The sequence below is a fragment of the Ambystoma mexicanum genome, chromosome 5q (assembly GCF_040938575.1).
Source record: "Ambystoma mexicanum isolate Mex_15411 chromosome 5q, UKY_AmexF1_1, whole genome shotgun sequence".
In the NCBI taxonomy this organism is placed as follows: Eukaryota; Metazoa; Chordata; class Amphibia; order Caudata; family Ambystomatidae; genus Ambystoma; species Ambystoma mexicanum.
This window is the reverse complement of record NC_090933.1, coordinates 1118742250-1118765638: the sequence shown is the minus strand read 5'-3', so window position 1 is coordinate 1118765638 and position 23389 is coordinate 1118742250. Positions and strand designations below refer to the sequence as shown.

General features: G+C 46.8%; 1 protein-coding gene across 5 annotated transcripts in view; it reads left to right on the top strand.

Annotated features, from left to right (window-relative positions):
• ASAP1 (ArfGAP with SH3 domain, ankyrin repeat and PH domain 1) overlaps positions 1-23389 on the top strand; it is a 2617237-nt gene that overhangs the window by 489474 nt on the left and 2104374 nt on the right. For all 5 annotated transcript variants that reach the window (XM_069621633.1, XM_069621635.1, XM_069621634.1 and 2 more), the window contains 2 exons: positions 3617-3691; positions 17992-18041. In XM_069621633.1, coding sequence (XP_069477734.1) covers positions 3617-3691; positions 17992-18041 — 125 coding nt within the window. The remainder of the gene's footprint in view (positions 1-3616; positions 3692-17991; positions 18042-23389) is intronic.

The window sequence follows — 23389 nt, the reverse complement described above, 5'->3', positions numbered from 1 at the left end:
TTTATGGAACCGAGGCGATGCCTATCATTCCAAAGACTATATGGCTGAAACTGGAAGGCTTTTTCTGGAGATCCGTCCAAAAATTGCCGAAATCAACGCCAATGGACTCAATCAGGCGTGAATTGAGCTTGCTTTCGTTAAAAGCAACGACTGAGTGCAACAGTATGATGCTTTATCGGAAAACTCTACTACTAGATGCTCCTGCAATTAGGGGTGTCACGGTATTCGTTTTATTACGGTACGTTAACCTTCTTGCCAAATGACGGTATATCATGGTTATCGCGGTATAGCAGGTGGAGTTAACTAATCTTAACAAATATTTTCTAAAAGGTCATAAATTGACAGATGTATCATCACAAACAAAACCAGGCACCCAGGGCCAGAATTGGGCTTTTCAACATACTTTCCACTGAAATGCCTTGCTTCCACCAAACACAAACACACGTGTGGAGAGGAGTGGGTGGGGCGGAGGCCTGCTGCAACTGGCAAACCAAACTGAATAGCTTTCCTGAAGTGGTCATTTAGGCTTTTTGCTCCCCCACTGGCTACTGGTGAAGATGAACATGTTGCCATCTTGATAACCTGCATGCCACAGATCAATGGAGGGTGATGGTAGTATACGCTTGTACACACACACGTACACACACACGTACACACACACGTGTACACACACGTACGTACACACACGTACGTACACACACGTACGTACACACACACGTGTACAAACACACGTACACACACACGTACACACACACACGTACACACACACACACACACACACACACACACACACACACACACACACACACACACCCCCCCCCCCCCCCCCCCCCCCCCCCCTTTACTTGCAGGCCAAAAATCACTGACATGTTACCCTTTGGTATGGCAGCAGGGAATACCCACAGAGATGAGTGAATTTCGCAGTGTGACTTGTTATATGTAAATTCTATGATGGAACCAGCGAAATCCCCCATTGCCATATGTTTAGAGAACATTATCCATTATAAATATATAAACCCCAAAGTAAACCCTTTTCCTTCTTGGCACTGTATCTATTCTTCCTATTGCTAACATATTGATTTTGTGTAAGGCACGTGTGGTTTATGGAATTGCATTAAAAACTGCTCCAACTGAAACTACTTGGCAGACGGCACATCCAACAGTGCAAAACCAAGACTGCGCAGCAATTGCTTACTGCAGCCTTTCCAAATCAGGTTGAAAAGCACACTTAACGGTATAAACGGTATAAACAATGTGACAGTTATTATTGTTCAATTAAGTGGTTCACGGTATCTTTAACGGTATACCGTTACATCCCTACCTGCAATATAGAATTTGGTAAACACAGAGATCACAGGTGGTCGTTGCAAAATGTTCAATGTGTGGGCGCAAGAAAATAAAGAAAAGCTGATGATGATACAAAACTCTGAAGAGGAACTGATCCAAAATCCGCTGAAGATTAAAAGGAAACTGGAAGAGCTAGATTGGATCAATACCTTGGAAACATCCGCTAAATATAAGATGGCAAAGCATCTTCTGTCAAACGCAAAAAAGCTAAACCAGACACAGGAATTCTTGAAGATATTCCCAAACAGACCACTTAGAAATTACTTCCTGAGAGTCTGTCTCTACCTATTAGAAACAAACGAAATCCGGGCAGTTAGAGGCCACTCAAACACGAACACCTGCAGACTCTGTAAGAACCAAGCACAGACTGAAACATTAAGACACCTTTTATTGTCATGTCCGGAAACGCAAGCTGCTCGAAGGCCATACCTAAAACATCTTTCCTCTCTAACGTTTCTGTGCAACGGAATCAGTTGGTGGACACGCCTCATCAGCGGTGAAAAGACCTCATGGGTAATAGCGACAACAAAAATTCTCAAACGCCTTTGAAACAATTGAAAGGAACAAGGCCGCAGCCTGAAACCAATTTACAAGGCCCACCACGTCGGTACAGAACCTTTACTACCCTTTTTGTTGCTTTGTGACAGCAAAGAAAATGTAACGTATCATCTTGTAAAAATTGCTAAAGTGATTTAACCAAGTAAATAAAAAAAAAATACCAAAAAAAAAATAAATCCTTGTAGCATGTGTTATGATAACTTGAGAATCCTCGTGTTTTGAACAAAGGGCATGGAAGAATGTATTTTGAAATCTCGACTTTCAGTTTTGTGCTTTGATCGGCTGATACTACAGCCTATACAACCTCTTATTGCAGTGTATACTATTAGAAATTGTTCTTTAAAGTTTACAACGCTATCCCATTCGAGGCTCATCTATGTTGAATTACAAAAGCTGGAAGTAGATGTACGCTTGGACTATGAGTTAATCATGTGTGATTGGACGGCTGTGAATCTTGTGGGTTTAAGTAGGGACTGTTGCTTACTGCCCTGAGCTTTCTGTTTCCGTTTTCAGATTTTACTGTTTAACAGATGTGAACAAAACGAATTGTAAGTGATGTTTTGACAGTGGAATCAGAGACTGATTGTGTTGACCGAAGTGCCCAGATTCTAGGGGAGGGGGGGAAATTATCAAGAATAAGTCCGTTACTAAATAACTTGTGGTAAGCTAGGTTTCTAGCTCTAGCATCACGGAGGGCAGAATGAAATTTCTAGTTCAAACTACAAACTGTGCAGGGCAAGGATTTTCATTTTAATCCATTTTGAAGGAGCATTTACTTCCTAGGAAGAATAGGCGATAGACCATTAAGGGGGTGAGGTGGTCCATACAAGGCGTCAACCCCTTTCTCTCTTCTTTGCAGCATTAGGATTATAGGTCACTTTTAGCAGGGATTCACAATGATTTCAAGGTTTGAATGTTTCATCCCCAAATTCAAACTTCACAATCTACATTTATACATTTGTTTATTTGGCTCCTAGCTGCATTCTTCATACTCTGGGCTCAGGCCACTGCCATCATGGTCCCTTCTCTACAGTTACACTGTTGATCACAGGGTAGCCAATGTGGTAAGAGGGTCGCTCCAGGAATATTGAAATATTGAAAGGAGTTTCATAAGGGGAGATGGGCTGGATGCAGTGTGAAGAACAGTACACACATATTGGAGTATTATTGTCCTGTTCCTATTGTTGGTTCCACCTCTAGCAATGGCATTATGTATATCCTATAAGGCTCGGGGATCTCCTACAGGTACAATTAGGTAACGTATTATTTTATCGGCATTCACTTTCTACTGTATGCATGTAAACCATTTGCATCATTTTTGCTGTGATGGTTATAGTAAACCAAACCTTGCTGATGTGGAGAAGGTATTTGAATATTCAGTGTGCGGCCCATGCCCATGTTGAATTTTTACATGGTGTTTAAATACATCAATGCGTGATTCAGTTGAGTTTGAAAGGGTGGAGAAGATCTAGCAATAGAATCTTGATTTCAAGTAACAAGAAATTGTTCTTTAATGTTATTTCTATATTTAAACATTTCAACAGACACTTTACTGGGTTTATTTGAAAAATAGGTGTGAAATTGCAAAATATGTATGCTTGTGGTACAACCTTCATATATGTTAGCAGTAAAATTAGATTTATTTTGTTTTAGTAGACCACTTAGTAGCTGTGAATTTCTTTGACGTAGATTTCTTTTTTATTTCCAAAAGCTGCAGGGATTGAGCCACAACGTGATCTTTACCTTGGATTCCCTTTTGAAAGGAGATCTGAAAGGAGTGAAAGGGGTAAGGATGCAAACATTCATACTGTTTTGTTCCCAAATTCAAAGGCAGTAGGCCTAGCAAGGCAGCCCAAACCAACGAAGGGCGAGGGGCGGTTTGGTGGGGCTCTCTCCTGAGATTTTTTAAATGATGAAGTAAAATTTTCCATTTTACAGCACTTTTTTTTGTAGAAGTGGGTAAAAAAGCAGATTGCATTTGGTTTATTCATGAACAAAATCTAATAGATGCAAGTCACAAGCAGTGCACATGAGCATTTTCTGGTACATTTTCATGATGCCTTTTCCATAAATAAATATATACTTTGCATTTGACGTTTGAAAAAGTGCTTGGGTCTTCTACATTTGTTAGATTGACGAACCTGGGGACCTATTTGCACTAGGCTACTGTCTTGCGTTACGCATTCACAATTGAGCGTGCTGTGCATTTCAACGCTTTCTTTTTGGCTCGTGTATACCGCAGCCGCTCAGATTGCCATAAACATTCAGGGTACTAACCGAATATGAGGACGACGCTGGGAAAACCTGCAACAACGTGAACCTGCGGTGTTAGAGGATGCTAAGGGAAACCTTGAGCGAGTAAGCCCCACGGCTTTCATTTTGCATTCTGTCCGGCCATGCTACTCTCCGAGTAGGAGCTCAACCTGCAACCCATCAATAAATCCACTTCGGGACATACAGTATTTTTGTATAAAAAACCTAACGTGACACTTTGACTGTTTTTTTTATAACAATTACTTGGATCTACTGATTATATACATGCCACAACCATGTGATGTCATTGCATATTAGCATGTCTTCCCAGGCCAAGCAAAAAGGCAGCAAGAAAGGAACAGGCAAACACTCTGTTAACGAAACACTATCCTTTGGAAAAAAACAAAGACATGAGACAATAACTAAGGTGAGGGACAATTGTGAGATTGTTCTACTCAAAGAATTGGAGAAATTACAAAAAAAAGGTCGGCAAATGGTGGGAGGAACAATCCCTACAGAATTGCATAGATGTGGAGAGAATCCCATGGGGGTTAAGATTCCTCACCACACCATCTTTTGAGGAATGGGATCCCGACATGTTACGAGAGTGGGGAGATGCCACTAACTGTTCCAATAATTTTTTGAAACTGCTTATCCAGCATGCTAGAAGTGATCGGGCAAAATTCTTGATACCAATGACTGAGATAGAAAACAAAATACAATTGGTCACAGAAAATGAAAAGCAACTTTGAGTAGAAACGCATGAGGATGAAATTAAGTTAAAGAAACCAAGCAAATGCTTATGAGACAAAGGATTACAAGAATGGTCGTATTTACACATGTGCACACAGATTCTACCACTTGATGCATAAAGTAAAAGTAGTGACTGTCACACATTTAAGCCATAAAGAAAACTCCTCCAACCCAATACCTCCAATCCAATTGATTCCACATCGGAATTAGATGCCACAGAGAGCGAAAATGATTAACCTTACATTTTTTAGAAGAAATGAGGCTACTCTGTCAAGATGGCAGAGCAAACAAAGAACACAGGAGGGGGGGGGATTTTCACCTCAAGATGAAGAAAAAAACAAGGGGCAGAGTGGCACCAAGTACAACCAATAATCCCCCAGGGAGATCCTTGCGCTCTGGCAAATGAGCAGTACCATCACGGCAGAAGCAAGTAAACCACAAGTCATTAATTTATCTGATCATATTCTAACAGATGAACTGAACCTGGGACTTAATTACTGCCCCCTAGCCAGGTTTGATTATGTGCAAACAAGAATTGCCTTGGATAGATTTGTGTGCAAGCGTCTCAAAAAATTGTTTGCCAATAATGCATACCCAAAAAAAACCTAAGCCGCCACATGTAAGTCGCACATACATTACTATAGGAGAATTGAACACCCTCTCCACATTAATACATTTGGAAAAAGAAGGGCAAGTGGAAACTATTGATGAGTCAGTGAATTTTGAGGAGTTTGGTATCAATGTTGAATGGCCATCTACGAGTAAACTTAAATGTAAATCTAAATTCAATCCCACAAGTACTTAAGGCAGTTACATCAAAGCCTTTCAGAGAATCGTGATAGACAATTTTAAGAGCATAAGAAAAAGTAGCAGATTCCAACATAAAGATAATTTGTCTAAAAAACACAAAGGTGCTTGTAGAATTAAGTCAACTATCAAACTGCATCATGAAACCTGCGGATAAAGGAAACATTGACTACCAATCCCATCATAGAACTAGAAGTAAAAGTCCAGACCTTTCTCCACGAATGGGAACAGCTAGGTATCTTGGATGAGGATACGGTCAAGTTTCTTTACATCAAGCATTCAATTGCACCAACCATATATTTCCTCCCAAAAATCCACAAGAATTCAACTAGACCACATGGAAGGCCCATTGTGACTCTTACTGGGTCTCTCTTGGAAAACATGTCCAAATTTGTAAGTTTTATTTTCATTTGTATCGTCTTTACCATCGTACTTAAGAGGTACTACAGACTTTCTGTCGAAAATGGAGAAACTTCCATAAAAGCCTATTTACATCCTGGCGACCATGGACATGGTATCCCTGTATACCTCCATATAACACATATTTGGAATGAAATTTGTGAATTCTTTCTCAACACCAGGTCATTGAATTACCTGAAACATACCACCATGATGCTGGGCATGATTGATCTGTGTCTCAATAACAATTTTCTTTTCAATAACACATTTTTCCAGCAAATCCAAGGTACAGCCATGGGCACTACATTTGCCACTTCATATGCCTATTTGACCATGGGGTACTGGGACAAATTTGAAGTATGGTTAGACAAAAATGAGGTCCAAACAGTTATATCGATCTCTTCATCATTTGGAAAGGAAGTGAGAAAGGATTGGTTGAGAGTGTCAAATAACTTAACATAAATGACTGCAACTTGAAATATACGTGAACTCAAAGCTCAAATTCCATAGTGTTCCTAGATGTTAGTCAAAATAGTGGATGAGCAGGTCGTTTGCAAGCTGTATAGAACACCAACGGGTTCTAATGCCCCACTTCATGCCACCAGTGGCCATCTGAAAAATCTCATGATGTATACCGTATGGGGAATTGATCAGATTATGACGAAATTGTACTAACATTCCAGACTTCGACACAGTTGGCAAGATCAATGCATGGGGCTTTCAAAAACGGCAATATCCCAAAAAAGTCACAAACGGGCATACATAAAAGCATGATCATTGAATGGACATGTTTTGCTAACAAATAGGCCATCCAAGACTATCAGTGAGACTGAAGATGTCACATGCCTAATTCTCATGTTTGGAACCCATGCACAACCTATTCAGCATATTCTTAACAAATATTGGTAAATATTAAGACCAGATAAAGCTCTTAGTGGGACACTTGAGGAACACCCAGATATCACCTCCTTTCGTATAAGCAGTTCCATTAAAGACCCCTTGGTAAATCGTATCAGAAAGGGTGCGCCGCCAATGACCTTTGCCTTAATGCCAGTAAGACTGAGATTCTACTAATCAGCACACCCACTCCCTCCTTCCCTGCAGCTCTCTGGCTGGCCTCTCTTGGCCCTCTTACTGTTTCTACCTGCAAGGCAAAAAACCTTGGGGTCATCTTCGACTCCACTCTCTCCTTCTCTCCTCACATATCCGACGTCTAAGAAGTCACACTTCCAGCTCCACCTCCTCAGAGGTATCCTTCCTTTTCTCTCCTTCTCCCAGAAGCTCACTGTCTCCAGAGCCCTGGTTCTCTCGAAGCTGGACTACGGTAATAGCCTCTATCAAAATCTGCCTGCCTCAACTCTCTGCCCTCTGCAACTCATCCAGAACAGGACTGCGAGACTTGTCCTTGGCCTGAAGCCAAGGGACCGGATCTCTCCAGGACTGAAATCGCTACACTGGCTCCCAGGGCTGCGAGGATTAAGTTTAAAACCCTCTGCATTGTCCACAAGGCCTTCTGGGTTCTGGGGCCAAAATACCTTCAACTCTCTCTTCCTAAATATCTTCCTTCTCGAGCTCTTCGCTCATCCGCCTCCAACACCCTCCGGATCAGCCGCTTCTCCAAGCAGGGAGTTGGGGGTAGATCTCTGTCCGCAGCAGGGGCCTCTCTCTGGAACATCCTTCCTGCTTACCTGAAACTTGAGGAGAACCATCTCCGGTTCCGGAAGCACCTCAAAACCTTCCTCTTTGTTTCGGCTTTCTCTACCCCTCTCCCCTGCTAATTTACTGAAACTGCACTGAATCCGCAACTTGGCCACTCACCGATCTTGGTCCTTGGCCCAGCCACTCTCCCCTGCACTTCCTCCCTGGCAACCCCTGCACTGCGGAACTGTCTCTGTATCCCTACAGCCCCCATTCCCAGCACTTGTCTGCACTTACCTTGCACTTGCCACCAGCTGGCCCTTATTATTTTATCTTGTATTCTACTAAACCTATACTGCACTTCCCCCTCTCCCTTTCCCCCTTGCACTTTTCCCTTCCCCTCTACCCATGCACTTCCGCGATCTGAATGACACCTGGCCTAGTAGGATCGTTGTCTGTCTCCCCTTGTTCCCCCCTCCCTGCCTTGTCGCGCCTTGAAACACTTGTGTATAGGCGCGTTACAAAATATATACATTTCTGAGGCTTGTGGAATCTGCTTAGGTCACATGCTGTGCATAGGCCGACATCTAGTGGAAGCTCCGGAGTATTACAGTTTGTTTTTCGAAACTCGAAAAAGGGCGTCGGCACAGGGCGTGCCAGTAATACTATCCCTAGTGTGACGTCCACTGTACCCATGATCCCTCGCTCGTCTAGGACCCTCAGATTGTTTTTTTTCCGCCATACTGGTCGGAAGCATTTCGCGGAGTTCCCTGGCCTTAGCCATACTTTTGCTAAATATTGTTAAATTTACCCATTTCTCCACCCCAACGTCGAGTCACCAAACTTCCACACTAGACGCCGGCCCGGAGAAGAATTCGACAGTCGACAGCTGCACGACGGATTTGGGCCTAGGAAGGACTCGGCCCGGGTCTTGGAAGGCCGCTGGCCTCGGCCCTGCAAGTTGGGAGAGTGGGTGGTGGACATACTCTACACTCTTTTGGTATATAGGTACATTCTTATATATTCCTACACTTACAAGCCCGCTGCCACAAGGTGCGTATGGAGGGTACCCCTTTCCAATTCTGCCCCAAGTGCAACCGCAAATACCCTTGGGTCGACAGGCACGCCACGTGCAATCTCTGCTTGCCGAGGGACCACCCCGAGGTGAACTGCAGAGCCTGTAGTAGGGTTAAAACCAAAACACTTAAGGAACGTTCGATCAATCGTTGGGCCCACCACGCCAGGCGTTGAGGCCATGGCAGCGGAGGGCGCCTTCAGCGATGGCAGCGACGCCGTGCTTTAGGACGGCGAGGGCATTATGGCATCGAAAGACAGCCGAGCACAAGTCCCCGACCTCGGAAGGTCGTCCGGCAGGATGGCTATGGGGAAGACCCCCGGCGACACAAGCGCTGCCCACAGCACTTCCACAAAACACATGAAGTCCAACCGGGACCCGACGCGCACCTCGAGTTCTCGGAAAGAGGCACATAGAGAACGGTCCAAATCGCCGTCCTCTGGGCGTTCTCGATCAAGATCGCCGCATGACTCCAGGCAATCATCCACTGTTGCCAAGAGTGCCTCGCTCCCCAAGGTAACGGAATTTCGGTCGTCGGAGGACGAAGCCGACTTCCATCCCCAGACCGCACTCCAGGAGTCGGCGCCTGCAGACCGCGTTACGGCGGCTCCCGAACCCCTACCTCCACACTCGAAGGATAGGGACACTACCCCCGAACCTCGACGCCAGGCGTCGAAAGTCTCCGAAGGGGCGAAAAAACAGGGAAAACACTCTTCCACTCATGGGGAGGGGGAAAAACAAAGGAAGCAGCCTCTGCCTACTTCCACACCTTTAAGACTCTCCACTCCTCATAAACAGACCGACAAGTCCAAGCCTTCTGCTATCACAAAGACCCCTACTCAGACCACCAAGTCTAGTCAGGATAAGTCAGAGAAACTTCCAGAAAGAGTCATACCCAGTTCTAGAGAATGGTCTAGTGATGACATAGACAGGGTCATGTCAAGGATGTCATCATTGGCATATTTTTACGCAAAACATCCTGAACACTTTCTCGCTTATACTCCTGACGGGTCAGCACCCTCAGGCTCTAAGGATCCTATACCTCCAAGTAAAAATTCCCGGTTTGAAACACCAACACGGTCTTCGGACCCCTTCTATGTACAGCCCTACTCTCAGTATCAAGGAGAGACATCCTTTTGTGAGGATCCAGATTTGGGCATGTTGGAAGAACAATCTGGCACAGGCTACTATGGGGATGATGAGGATCAAGAAGAGGATGAGGACGATCCGGAAACCTACAGAGTAGATTCCCTGGTAGAGAAGGAACCCCCGGTTACCGACTCTCCTCTCGACAACCAACCTCTCCTGAATGAAGTTCTGTCTCGAGCAGCTGAACATTTCCACATTGACACCCAGGGTGCTCAAGAGGAGAGGGAATTTGCCGATGGTTAGTGGGAGAAAGGAGGCCTGTGACTCAGGACATTCCTATCCTGAAGTCTATTCAGAGGAGAATAGACCCTTCACTCGTAAATCCTAACCTCACCAGAGCAGTGAACCCCAGGATTGAGAAACTTTTCAGGGCAGCCCAATCAGACCCACTGTATATAAGGGGGCATCTGAAGCTGGACTCCCTGGTTGTTACAAACACCTGTAAGAGGGCTGGAACACCCTTGTCATCGTCCGAAGCTCCTCCCGACAAGGAAAGCAAGAAACTGTATGGTTTGGGCAGGAAAGTAGCCTCCACTTCCGCCTACCAGGCAAGGATTGCCAACTCCACCACCCTGTTGGCCAGCTACAACTGCAATCAGTGGGAAGAAGTCGCGGCACTCCTAGACTCCGCCCCAGAATCCTTAAAGAGCCAGTTGGCACGGGTTTCGGCGGAGGGAAGAGCCGTGTCCGGTTGCATTTTAAAGGCAACCTTTGATGCCGCGGATAACGCCGGCAGATTGATAGCAGAAGGAACTGTTATCAAGAGACACGCTTGGTTAAGGCAGTCTGGATTGAAAGTGGAAACCCAAGCATCATTGTTAGATAAACGAGTGGAGCCGGATCTGTTTGGTAAGGCGGGCGCGGACGCGCTGAAAAATGTCAAGGACCAGTATGAAACACTCAAATCCCTAGGCCAACTAACCAATAAACCCCCTAATCAGAGAGGGAACGGCAATTTTCGTCACCCACGCGGCCAAAATTCCCAGAGAGGATCTAACTATTCCCAGGGGCAGGGTACACCGTGGAGCAATAATAACCAACAGTCTACCCAGGGTTACGGCAGGGGTAATAAAAGAGGACGCGGAAAAGGTAGAGGCAGCCCCAGTAGAGGAGGCGGCACGCCTCCACCAAAACAGTGACGCTCCGTTGAGGGTCCCTTCTCGCGCAACCCCAGTAAGGGGACGCATTTGCAACTTCACCCAAGCTTGGGAAGGGATCACATCAGACAGATGGGTGCTGTCCACAGTATCCGCAGGGTACTGCATAGAACTGTTGGAGCGTCCCAGAAACCATCCTCCACAACAAAAAATACATTACTTGGACCACCAGAAGATCCTCCTCGAGGAGATCGTCAATCTGCTAGCAAAGGAAGCGATAGAACTCGTCCCGGGACACCAGGTAAACAACGGTATTTATTCAACTTACTTCCTTGTGCCAAAAAAAGTTTTGACAATGCGCCCAGTATTGGATTTACGGCCTGCAAACAAGTATGTCAAGCCCCAAAAGTTTCACATGACTACTCTCCAGGAGGTAATCCCCCTCCTAAAAAAGGGGATTAAATGGCAACATTGGACATGAAAGATGCCTATTTTCATATTTCCATGTTCCCAGCGCACAGAAAGTACTTGCGCTTCAAGGTGGACAGTCGGCACTACCAGTTCAAGGTACTGCCCTTCGGGATAGCTTCGGCTCCAAGGGTATTCACCAAGGTACTGGCGGTGGCGGCAGCACACCTACGCAGGGAGGCAATCCCAGTGAACCCTTACCTGGACGACTGGCTCATCACGGGGGAGACCCCAGTAATTTGCAGAGCAAACATTCAAAGGACTATCGACCTCCTCTTCGAATTGGGCTTCTCAATAAATGAGAAAAAGTCAAGTCTGGTGCCAAGCACATCCAAACAGTTCCTAGGAGCTATCCTAGACCCTCAAGAGGGTTGACCTTTCCTTCCGAGGAAAGAATTCAGAATATACTGCTGCAAATTCCGCAATATCAGTCCGGTCGCCAGATAACGGTACGCAAAGCAATGCGTTTGCTGGGCATGATGGTGTCATGTATTTACCTGGTCCCCCACGCGCGCCTGCGCATGCGTCCCATGCAGGAATGGTTGGTGAAACAGTGGTCTCAGGCAAGTGGTCAGTGGCACGATCTAGTGGTCGTTCCGCCAACACTTGTACAAAGCCCTCACTGGTGGACAAGAGAGAATTTGTCCAGGGGGAAACCCTTTTACGATCCCGAGATACAGGCGGTAGTCACCACCGATGCATGCCTGACGGGGTGGGGAGCTCACCATCTCCACCACACAGCTCAGGGTCTCTGGTCGCACTCTGGCCAAGAATCACATCAACCTGTTAGAGCTTCTGGCAGTATTCAGAGCACTTCAAGCGTTCGAGCCCTACCTGTTAAATCTGTCAGTGCAAATCCGGACGGACAGCACTACAGCCATGTTCTACCTGAACAAGCAAGGAGGGACTCGGTTGCCAAATCTGTCCAAGCTTGCCCAGAAAATCTGGATATGGGCACTCAGACGGAACATCTTCCTGTCATCGCAACATGTTCCAGGGGATCTCAATTCCCTAGCGGATGCTCTGAGCAGAGACCCCCTCCCAGAGGAACACGAATGGTGTCTACACAGAGAAGTCGTAGAAGATATCTTCTCTCAGTGAGGTTTCCCCACTATAGACCTATTCGCCACAAGCGAAAACAGACAATGCCCAGGATTTGCATCCAGTTTCCCCCAACCAGACTCCCAGGGGAACGCCCTGTGGATGAACTGATCTGGGATGTTTGCGTACGCTTTTCCACCAACTCCTCTAATCAGGAAGGTGGTCAACAAGATGAACAGAGAATCGATGACGCTCGTCCTAGTTGCTCCCATGTGGGCAAGACAACCGTGGTTCCCACACTTACGCAGATTGGCGGTGTGCGAACCCATCAAACTTCCGGGCTGGTACAACCTACTGCCCCAGCACCAAGGTCAAACAGTGCATCCTCAACCCAACTCAATGAACCTGGCAGCATGGCTCCTGAGGTCATAGAGTTCGGACATCTCAATTTACCACAGAGGTGTATGGACATCCTAAAGGAATCTAGGAAACCTAACACGAGGCACTGCTACTTTGACAAATGGAAGAGATTCATTATCTGGTGCCAGAATAAACAAATCAACCCAGTTGATTGCACTCCTTCCACTATTGTTACATACATGCTCCACCTGCTAGATGCAGGATTGGTTTTTAACTCACTGAAAGTACACCCTCTCGGCTTACACCACTTCCCATAGCAAGGTTTTGTGGTGGAAAGTACCAGTAGTTAAAGCCTTCATGGAAGGAGTAAAGAGACTTCACCCTCCTATTTCAAACCCACCACCAGGGTGGGACCTTAATGTGGTGCTAGCCAAGCTCATGGGCCCCCCTTTCGAACCCATGCATAAAAGCAGTCTCAAACACCTGACTTATAAAACGGCCTTCTTAGTAGCTATTACTTCTATAAGAAGGGTCAGTGAAATTCAGGCTCTGTCAGTGCAGGATCCCTTCTTTACTATCCATAAAGACAAACTGGTTTAACGCACACACCCTAGGTTCTCGCCTAAATTTATATCAAAATTCCATGTAAACCAGTCCATCGAGCTTCCGGCTTTCTTCCAGAACCCGCAAAGCTCGGCTAAGGTGAAACTACACACCCTAGATGTGCGTAGGGCGGTCCTCTACTATGTAAATAAAACCAGACCGCTAAGGAAAACAGATCAACTGTTTGTCTCCGTAGCTACAGGCAGAGAGGGGGATCGCGTCTCTAAAGGTGCCATCTCGAAGTGGATTATTAACTGTATCCAGCTGTGTTACTCACTCTCTGAAAAGACTCTGCCTTTTACGCCAACGGCCCACTCTACTAGAGGCATTGGGGGCCACTCTGGCTTTCATTGCAAATGTACCCCTTGACACCATTTGCAAAGCAGCTACTTGGAGATCCATTCACACTTTTACTCAGCATTACTGCATTGACACCCATTCCAAGGCAGATACACAAGTGGGACAAGCGGTTCTAAGACACTTATTTGCTCATGACCCTTCTCACATCCCACCTCCTTCTTCTGGTACTGCTCGCTAATCTATGCACAGCATGTGATCTAAGCAGATTCCACAAGCCTCAGAAGGGATACATTACTCACCGTAATCGTATTTCTGATGCTTGTATCTACTTAGATTCACATGCGACCCACCCTTCCTCCCCTCCGAGAGAAGGCGCATGATTGCTTGTAGTCTTACCTTTCTGTCTATCTGCTTGGATTATCTGTACTCGCGCTACTCCTCATGCTACCTCATGTCAGAAAAAATACAATCTGAGGATCCTAGACGCGTGAGGGATCTTGGGTACAGTGGATGTCACACTAGGGATAGTATTACTGGCACGCCCTGTGTCGACGCCCATTTTCGAGTTTCGAAAAACAAACTGTAATACTCCGCAGCTTCCACTAGATGTCGGCCTATGCACAGCATGTGAATCTAAGCAGATACAAGCATCAGAAATACGATTACGGTGAGTAATGTATTATATATATCGATCATTGGCATTCAAACTGCACAACCTGATGAGGAGGGCCGATTTGTCCTGGTAGCTGGGGAAATAGCAGGATGGTCCATTCTCTTCATAAACATATATGGCCCTAACTATGACTGCCCGGAATTTTTCCAGACTTGCTCTGAACACCTTGGTACATTTGCAGGGTACGAGGTGGTGTGGGCGGTGGATTTTAACATAGCCCGGTCACTGATCCAGGTTAGGTCCTCATCCATGCAGACAACCATCACCCGGTTAGCCCAAAAATCAACATCATCGCAGCTGATTGCACCATGGTCGACATGGCGCATCCACCACCCTGACAGTCGCGAGTTCACTTACTACTCGAATGTCCACGGGAGTTCCTCCAGGATAGACTGCATCCAAATGTCCCCAGAACTGGCTTGAGTGTCATATAGAGCGCTGATCTTACCCTGGACCCTGACTGACCAGTCCTGCTGCAGTTCACTGGCCCGATCACCCCTCCCAAGCAACGCCGATGGAGCTTTAGCGCCCGCGCACTAGAGGATATAGCATTCCGCGAAGATATCCGCCAAGCTATTACCGAATTCTTCCAACTAAACACTGACTCAGTCTCTGAACCCAGGGTGGTCTGGGAAACTTTTAAACTTTATGTTCGGGGCTGTTGTATCTCCTAGGAGGGGGGCGTCCTAAAGTGTATCTGTAGAGCCATCTCATCCAAGGAAAAAGTCTTAAAAAATATGGAGACCCGACAAGCCCTGCAGGACTCTCCCGAACTTCAGGCTAGCCTGGAGGTGAAGAGGCAAGAGATTTGCTCGCTGATGGCCAGCAAGGAAAGATTCTTGTGTGATCCAATAGCGGCCACTAGGTATGGGGAGGGGGACCATCCTAGTAGGACTCTAGCATTGGCCATCAGGCAGGAGCGGCACTTGGATCCTATAATAGAAATGGAGACATCCAAGTGGGGAACCCACCAGGAACACCGAGAGAATAAATGACATGTGACGGAACGAGGTTAAATTATCCCCCGACGGCGAAGAATTCCTTAAAGTAATCTGGTCCCTCCCCAATGGTAAAAACCCTGGGACTGAAGGCATTACAGTCAAACTATATAAAACCTTCCCTGACCTACTCATTCCCCACTCATGTAGCATGTTTGAAGCGGCCAGCTCGACTGGTGTGCTCCCTGACTCCACCAGAACATCCATAGTGACGGTCCTTCTTAAACCAGACAAGGACCCCAGGAAGTGCTCGTCCTATAGGCCCCTATCACTGGTGAACACCGATAACCAGATCCTAGCAAAGCTTTAAGCGGACAGGCTTTTACCTCACATGCCCAGTGTGGTCCTTCCAGATCAGGCAGGCTTCATACCTGGCTGCTCTACACAAAATAATCTGCAGAGATTTTTCACCCTGATGCATAACTTTAACCCGGAGGTCCCAATAGCAGTAGCTGCGTTAGATTCTGAAAAAGCATTCAACTCTGTCGAACTGCCGTTTTTGTTTGAGGTCCTCGGTCGGGCTGGCATGGGTACCTCGTTTCTACATTGGGTTTGATTGTTATACACGGCCCTGCAAGCCTTGGTGTATTCCAATGGTAAACAATCCAAACCTATTCATCCATCCCGAGGCACTAGACAAGGCTGCCCTTTCTCCCCCATTTTGTTTGCCCTGGCAATTGAGCCGGTGGCGTGCGCCCCCGGAGGGAATACCACGCCCACAGAGGGGTTATACTCCGTTCACACACACACCGTCTATCTATACGTGGACGATATGTTAATATGTTAAATACCCGCAAACCAACCTGAATCCCGTAGTAGAAGAGATCACCAAATTTGGAGCCCTATCGGGCCTCCGAATCAATTGGACCAAATCTGAGGTCCTCTCACTCACCGAAGGGGTCTCCCCACATGACATTGTAAAATGTCTTTGTCTGCTGTCCACAGGGAATCCGCTAACTAGGCATCTGCATGTCCACATCCCCAGTTTGGTTGTATGAGGAGAATTACATTGCAGCCCTACAGTACTTGGAACACGGGGTGGACACATGGGAACGCCTTCCCATCTCTCAATCGGCCCTGATCTCACTTTCCAAGATGGTGGTCCTGCCAAAATTATTGTATGTCTTTAATAACGTCCCGATCTGGCCGCCTACAAGCTTTTGGAACCGAATAAAGAGCATGATGACTAAATGGGTAAGGGCCGGGAAGCAACTCTGCGTCTCATTAGACACGCCATGTCGACTGAGCTCCCAGGGAGGCCTGGATGTCCCTGACCTCTTTCTATACCACTCGATTGCCCGGTTCAATATGCCGCCTGGTGGTGGTGGTCCCCCACAGGCGATTTGCCCCACACGTGCCTCGAGAAAGCTCTTACCTGACCAGATGATCTCAGGGGACTTCTGTGGGCCACGCGGGAACGATACACTAGGGCAGAAGTACAGCCTTTGAATGTCACCCTCAGAGCATGGGATCGCCTGGCGAAATGGGCCGGGCTGGGACAATGGTACTCCCCACCATGGCCATATATCACGTCCGAGGCATACCACTCACACACAAGGCTATTTTTCTACAATGTTTCTCAAACCTACAGAGCAATACAATAGGAGATATAGCCCCTGATGGCAGATTCATATCATTGGATGACCTCAAATCTAAATGAGAATGGATCAGGAGAAGCCTCCCTGGGAGATTCATTTCTCTTTCAATGGGAGGACAAGTTTCTTTACACATTTCTCTCATTGGCAATTATCTGGAAACTGATTCACAAGCAAACAAGCCCCGCAGTCCCCTGTATTGCCATATCTAGTACTAGTAGCTCCAATGTGGGGCAGTATCTGTATTCTGATCTTCTGGCACTAGTAGTCACTGCTCCCTGAACTCTCACTTAGTTACTGGCTCTGAGCCAGCAGTAAGGGTTATGTTCTTAACCCCGGCTCATAATCACTGAATGTGGCCATTTAGTCCTTTTAAAATGTAATCTATGGTCAGATATGCCTTTCTGACCACAATCTAATAATAACAAGGACTTCTCTCAAATCTTACTGTTGTGCTCCTCCAACAGCAAGTGGTTGCTACTGTTCTTTGGAGAGAAGCTTCCAATCCATGTATCTGTGGACTATGTTCGATCTTCATTTTGCATTTGATTGTATCTGGTCTTAAAGTGGACACCTGCTCCCCCTGTTCTTGGCCATAGGAGCAGCCTTGACCTCTGGTGACTTTGCTTAGAACAGAGCTGTGGGGAAATATGTCTGATCGGACATGAATTAATGCATGCAGACGACTTTACAAAGTTGCAGAAGCAGATTCCGTGTAGAGAATTAATATGTAAGGAACATATCTTGGAAAGACAATTTCTAAAATGTATGTTTTGTTTCATATTCTACCCCAAGATTGTGTATGTTTTTAATAACAGGATATTGAGTTCAGTGATTGGTTTACTTTGACTGCCTTATTTATTTGTTTCCCCATCAGGATCTCAAAAAGCCTTTTGATAAAGCTTGGAAAGATTATGAAACTAAATTGTAAGTATTCGTCACTTTTGTTGTGCATGTAAAGAGAACTGGTTGTGAAATAAGTACATGTCTTCATGGGGATTTATGCATGGAATCAATTAGTTGCATTTTCTTAATACATTTGCATCCTCTTTCTCACTTGGCACATCTATACCCTTTCCTCGGGCTCCTGAGAGACCTGTACCATGAGTACTAAGGGCATAATTCTTTGTAGCGCATATAAAAACAGAGTATGGACAGAAGCAAGGCTCTGCCTCTTTGCAGACCCTGTATTCCCAACTCCTTACACACATACCAGCCCTACTGTACGCTTACAGATTCCGGGCTTACTTTTAACTTATCTCTATTTCTGTTCTTTTGTTTGAAGTTTGTATTTGGAGTTATTTTCCTTCCAGTCAATCAGTTCCCTACTAGTGATTTTAGTCATCAATACCTCAAATGTTAGGTTGTAAACGATACTGGATCTAGCTTGTCCAGTTTTGTGAGGCAGGACCTTTGGCATCATTTGCCATGTTTATTGGTTTGGGTCATTGGAATCAGGATGCCCTAATAATTTGGATGTTGACAGCATGGCTCCACTGGCACCCTAGGTCATTTTAGTGAGTTAGCAGAAGGTGGACAGACCTCTTGCCTCTAATCCCACAGTCCATGGTGATATATTTTCACACGTGACACCATGGCTGTTTTTTAGGTAATGAAGGCTTGTCCCCAAAATTGCATGTATACCTGAGACCAAATAAATTGACACCCCCCGCTAGGGAATGAGACTAATTGCAAGTGTAATTAATTTATATAAGCTAAATTGCAAGCAGCGAACGCTGCTGCCCGAGAGCGCTCTGCCAAACAATACACGGACAGCACCTTATGAACCAAAATAACGTCATGAGTGATCTAATGACATACCGTACGAAATAACAGTTTCAATTGGTAGGCCCCCGTAGCACAGCATGTGCCATTGGTGATGTCCGGCTGCAATTGGTTGTTGGGTTTAAGTCGATCAGGGAGCATGTGCGTCAGCTAAGCTCCTCTCTGCTGTGAAAGTCGGTGCAGTTCAAAAAGAGTTACATAGCTAATCTAAACTAAACAATAGGCATTTATTCAGAGTGAATAGCTATGGACATAATAATTGGTGCATGAGTAGGGCCTTTTAGAGCCCATTGGCAGATACCCCAGCCTTCCGACCCCTGTACCCGGAGGTTCATAAAACAGTGTCCTGACCTGAGCGCCTGCCCTGTGGGTTTTTTGATCTACTTGATGCCTCATGATACGGATAGACATGTGTTCTGTTTAGGGAGGATAGATTGGTGTCTGGGTTTAGGACGATGGTGTGGGTGCCGATCTGGTTATCGTAAAGGGTTAGATGTGTATCTGTAGCAAAAGATCTGAGGGGCTTGAGCTCAGTGGACTGTGGCTTGGCGGGGTGGGGTCAGGGGTGCATGAGCAGGTTTGTAGAGATGAATACGCATACAGACCGAGGCGTTCTCCGGTCTCTCACAGTACGAATGAGCTCATCTGTTTTGGGATGATATTAAAGATTGCAACAATGAATGGCTGGACATCTGTGAGAACGGGGCTTTTGTGGAGCTGGCAGGAGGCAGGGGCGGTCTGGGCTGCGTGGGAGAGGCGCTGGTCAGGGTAGAGACGGTGTCTAGAGATCATATTTGGGCCTAGCAGAAAATGGCATCAGAGGTGTCACAAAAATTTAGTTTCTAGGCAGATACAGACTTAGTTATTTGTTTGTCCACTGCTGTTCGTTAGTACAAATAATAGACTGGGTATGGGGAGGTGTCTCCACCTTTAGCATACACTAGATTTTATTCAGTGTGGGAATGGTGAAGGGGCGCAAAAGACCATGTCTCCCCAACATTCCCCCCCTTTCGTTACTCCTAAAGTAAAGTATACCCTCGCTCAGTACGTCTTCGCTCCTCAGCCCTTTTCACTGCTTCATCCCAGGCGGGAGTCCCCTTTATAGGCATCCACGCCACTCATACATTTCTCACTTTCCCCACGTCGGGCACACTCCTGAGGAGTGCATGTCAATTAAATAGTCCCTATCCCCATCCAGGTCGACCACACCTCCTTTATAATTTTCGAGATCTTGGGGTTGTTTAATTGTAGTCTGATAATAGTTGTCTATTACGTCCCCTGTATTATATACCGCCACCATGTGGTATTTCGGCTTGTTTCTCTCACCTGTTTGTACTTGGGCTTCCCTAGTATCATGAGGCATTTTACCATTGCTATTTTTGTTACCAATAGTGACCATCATCATTGCACTACCCGGAATCGCCTTTGCACAACATCGAACCCCTAACCGGCACACAGAGAAGATCACCAGAAGGAAGATGATGATGGCAATAAGTAGTTTCATTGCAACTCCGAGCCATGAGGGTACCCAGTCGAACGCCATGCTGAACCAGTCACTTGACTGGACACCACCCTCATTTCTCAGCCTTACTCCAAGATCATGTACTGCTGCATTTACATGTGAAAGTGTCCCGTTGTCAGCATTGAAAGAGGGCACAAATGTGCAACATGCACTCCCGATTTTTCGCCAAACACTGCCTTCCATGGCTGTGAGGAGGTTAAGCACGTTCCTATTTTGCATTGTCATTAGACTCGGTGCTCTAAGTTCTACTTTGATGACGTTGAACCCTTCCTCTGTGTCATTTGCCAGTTGAATCGGCTCCCGGCGGACGACTTGGAGCCATTTGTCGTTGGTTCGTGCTTGGATGCTGGAAATCAGTGATGCTGAAAAGTTTGTATTCATCTGGGATCTGTGCCAGAAGGTTGGATGAGTCCTTAGAGGTAATTGGGTGCTCTCTTTTTGCGTGACACGTGATACTCTGGCTTGTCTTCTGATAGTATGTCGTAGATGGGGCTGAGGGTTCTTAATTCGCTGGTTGGGCTGCCGGTTGCTGTCTGGTGGGCACACCTTACCGCAGGACATGCTTCTTCAGTATCACCAGCAGTGTAGAGTGCAGCGTTGCCAGAGCACAGTAGCCCCTCCATGATGATGGGAGATGCAAGTATTCCTGTTTGCCACACACCCTGTAATGGTCCATCAGGGCGGCAGTTCTTTTCGCATGTCAGGGATGACAAGGGTTCTGTTGCAGTGGGTGTTTGAGCCCATGGGTACTTTTCCTTCCCCATGGAAGCACAATTCAAATTTATTCTGTGTGGTGGATATTTATCGGCTTTTCAGTAGTGACCCATGTCAACTTTGTCTCGTGTTGAGTCCATGTCTGGGCACATATGTCATCCATCCTTTTGTCTTTCATCCGATAAGCCACACAATGCTTCAGCTTTGCACATGACGGTTGCATCTTGCCATTTGTTTTCTGTGAACATTGTTCCTTTTATGGCGAGAAACTGCTCCTTAAAGCATGTTGCACCTTTGGGTTTCTTCTTGCATATTTTCTCATCTGGAGGCAACAGTTGCAGTTTTACTGTGTGTGCCTGGAAGGGTCTCCTAATTCTGCATAGTGCAAGATGGAGACATTGGGCTTCTACTAATGCATGAGGAATCCGTGAGCACACCTAACAGTTACCATTCGTGGCCTGTCTCCCAGTTGCACTCATGTCAGAGTACCATTTGTTAGACTGGTCCGGATGGCGTAGGTCTTCTACCTTATCCAGCCCCAACTCGTGGTATGCATTGTACTTATACTGTTGTGATTGCCTTTTGCTTCTAATAGCCAATCGATATTTATCATTAACAATTGATTTTTTGGTTCGTCTTTTATCTAGAACACTGGGGGGCTTGTGTGCATTTGTAGTCTTCAGGCTGTAAATCGGAAAAAATACCAGTATTCATATTTACATTAGTATCGGTATTAAGCTGCCAATATTGGGAAACTGGGGGGAGCTTGGAGGAGCAGTGGGGAACATATATACAGTATCAACAGTTGAGGTAGGTTCTACGGTTGGTCGTAAGGCAGTTTGTTATATCGTAAACTTTGTTGGGGTGGGTAATTCACCATTCTGTTCATAGATCACTCTTTCTCCAGCATGGGGTCTGGCATGGATTCACATGCTCATGAATATTCCCCGTCGTCAGGCTGGGAATCCTCGGTAAAGAAAAAACCAGTATCAGTTTCGTTTCTGATCTGTCTTTCGTAGTAATAACCAATCACTGGTCTCTGCGTCATACTGACCACAGCCAATGACTGCCCTCTACCTAAGCACCACCTCTGGCAGCCATCTTCAGATTTTTACCGCACGTTCATGTGTTGGGATCCTCGTGCTATTGCTCTCGAGCGTTAGTGCTATTTTTCGCGCTTTTTTCACAAAAACTTCGATTCTTTCGGTCAAAAGAGCCTCAAGCTCCACCGATCCTACATCCGATCAACGGGGACCCGTGTCGGATTCGTCTGCGCCCCTCAAGGGTGAAGATTTCGTCGAGCTACACTTCGGAGGACTCCAGTAGCTTCTCAGGCCCGGTCTCGGAGATGGCCCAGGAGAAGGGAAGCTCGACGCCCGGAAAGCTGTTCAGGGTCTGCCCTGGATGCCAGCTGCAGAACGTCTTTAAGGAGGACGAACACTCTTTCTGCCTTTACTGCCTTCATGAGGACAAGACGCACGTGGAGAAGGACTGTGCGTTTTGCGGCAACATGTCGGAACGGACCATGAAGGACCGCCATCAACGTCTCGCCAACTGGCTGGAGGGTAAGAGCCCGTCTGGCGAGAAGAAGAAGAAATCCGAGCGGTCTTCTAAGACCTTTGAGGGCGCCCCGGCGACGGGGGCCCAACATAAGGCCAAGCACCGCGAGTCCGCTGGCACCGGGAGCGCCGAACGGTCGGGCTCTACGGGCGCCAGGCAGGGCGCACCCTCCCCGGCACCATCAACCACGAGCCAACGCTCTGGGTCGGGTAAGAGGAAGGCCGAGCACCCGGCGAAGCTCCTGGAGAGGCCCCGGTCGAGCTCTAAGGCAGAGGAGGAGCGTGGCAGTGCCCCCTCCCTCAATGATAAGGCGGTGAGCGCACCTAAGGTGGTGAAGGGCTTGGTCGGATGGATCAAGGCCTTCACCACCGGGGCAGCTCCTGGAGAGGCCCCGGTCGAGCTCTAAGGCAGAGGAGGAGCGTGGCAGTGCCCCCTCCCTCAAGGATAAGGCGGTGAGCGCACCTAAGGTGGTGAAGGCCTTGATCCATCCGACCAAGCCCTCTATCGAAACGGTCGCGGCGGCCCTGGCTCAGCCTGTGGAGGCTGCACCAGTGGTGGCGACCTCAGGGCCCAGAATCTCCCTGCCTCCTCGGAGGGAGTCTTCTTTTGTGCCCATTGATAGGACCCCCGTGAAACCCTCCGTGGGGAAGAAGAAGGGGGGGCAGGGCGTCGTCGTAGATTCGGCCTCAACCTC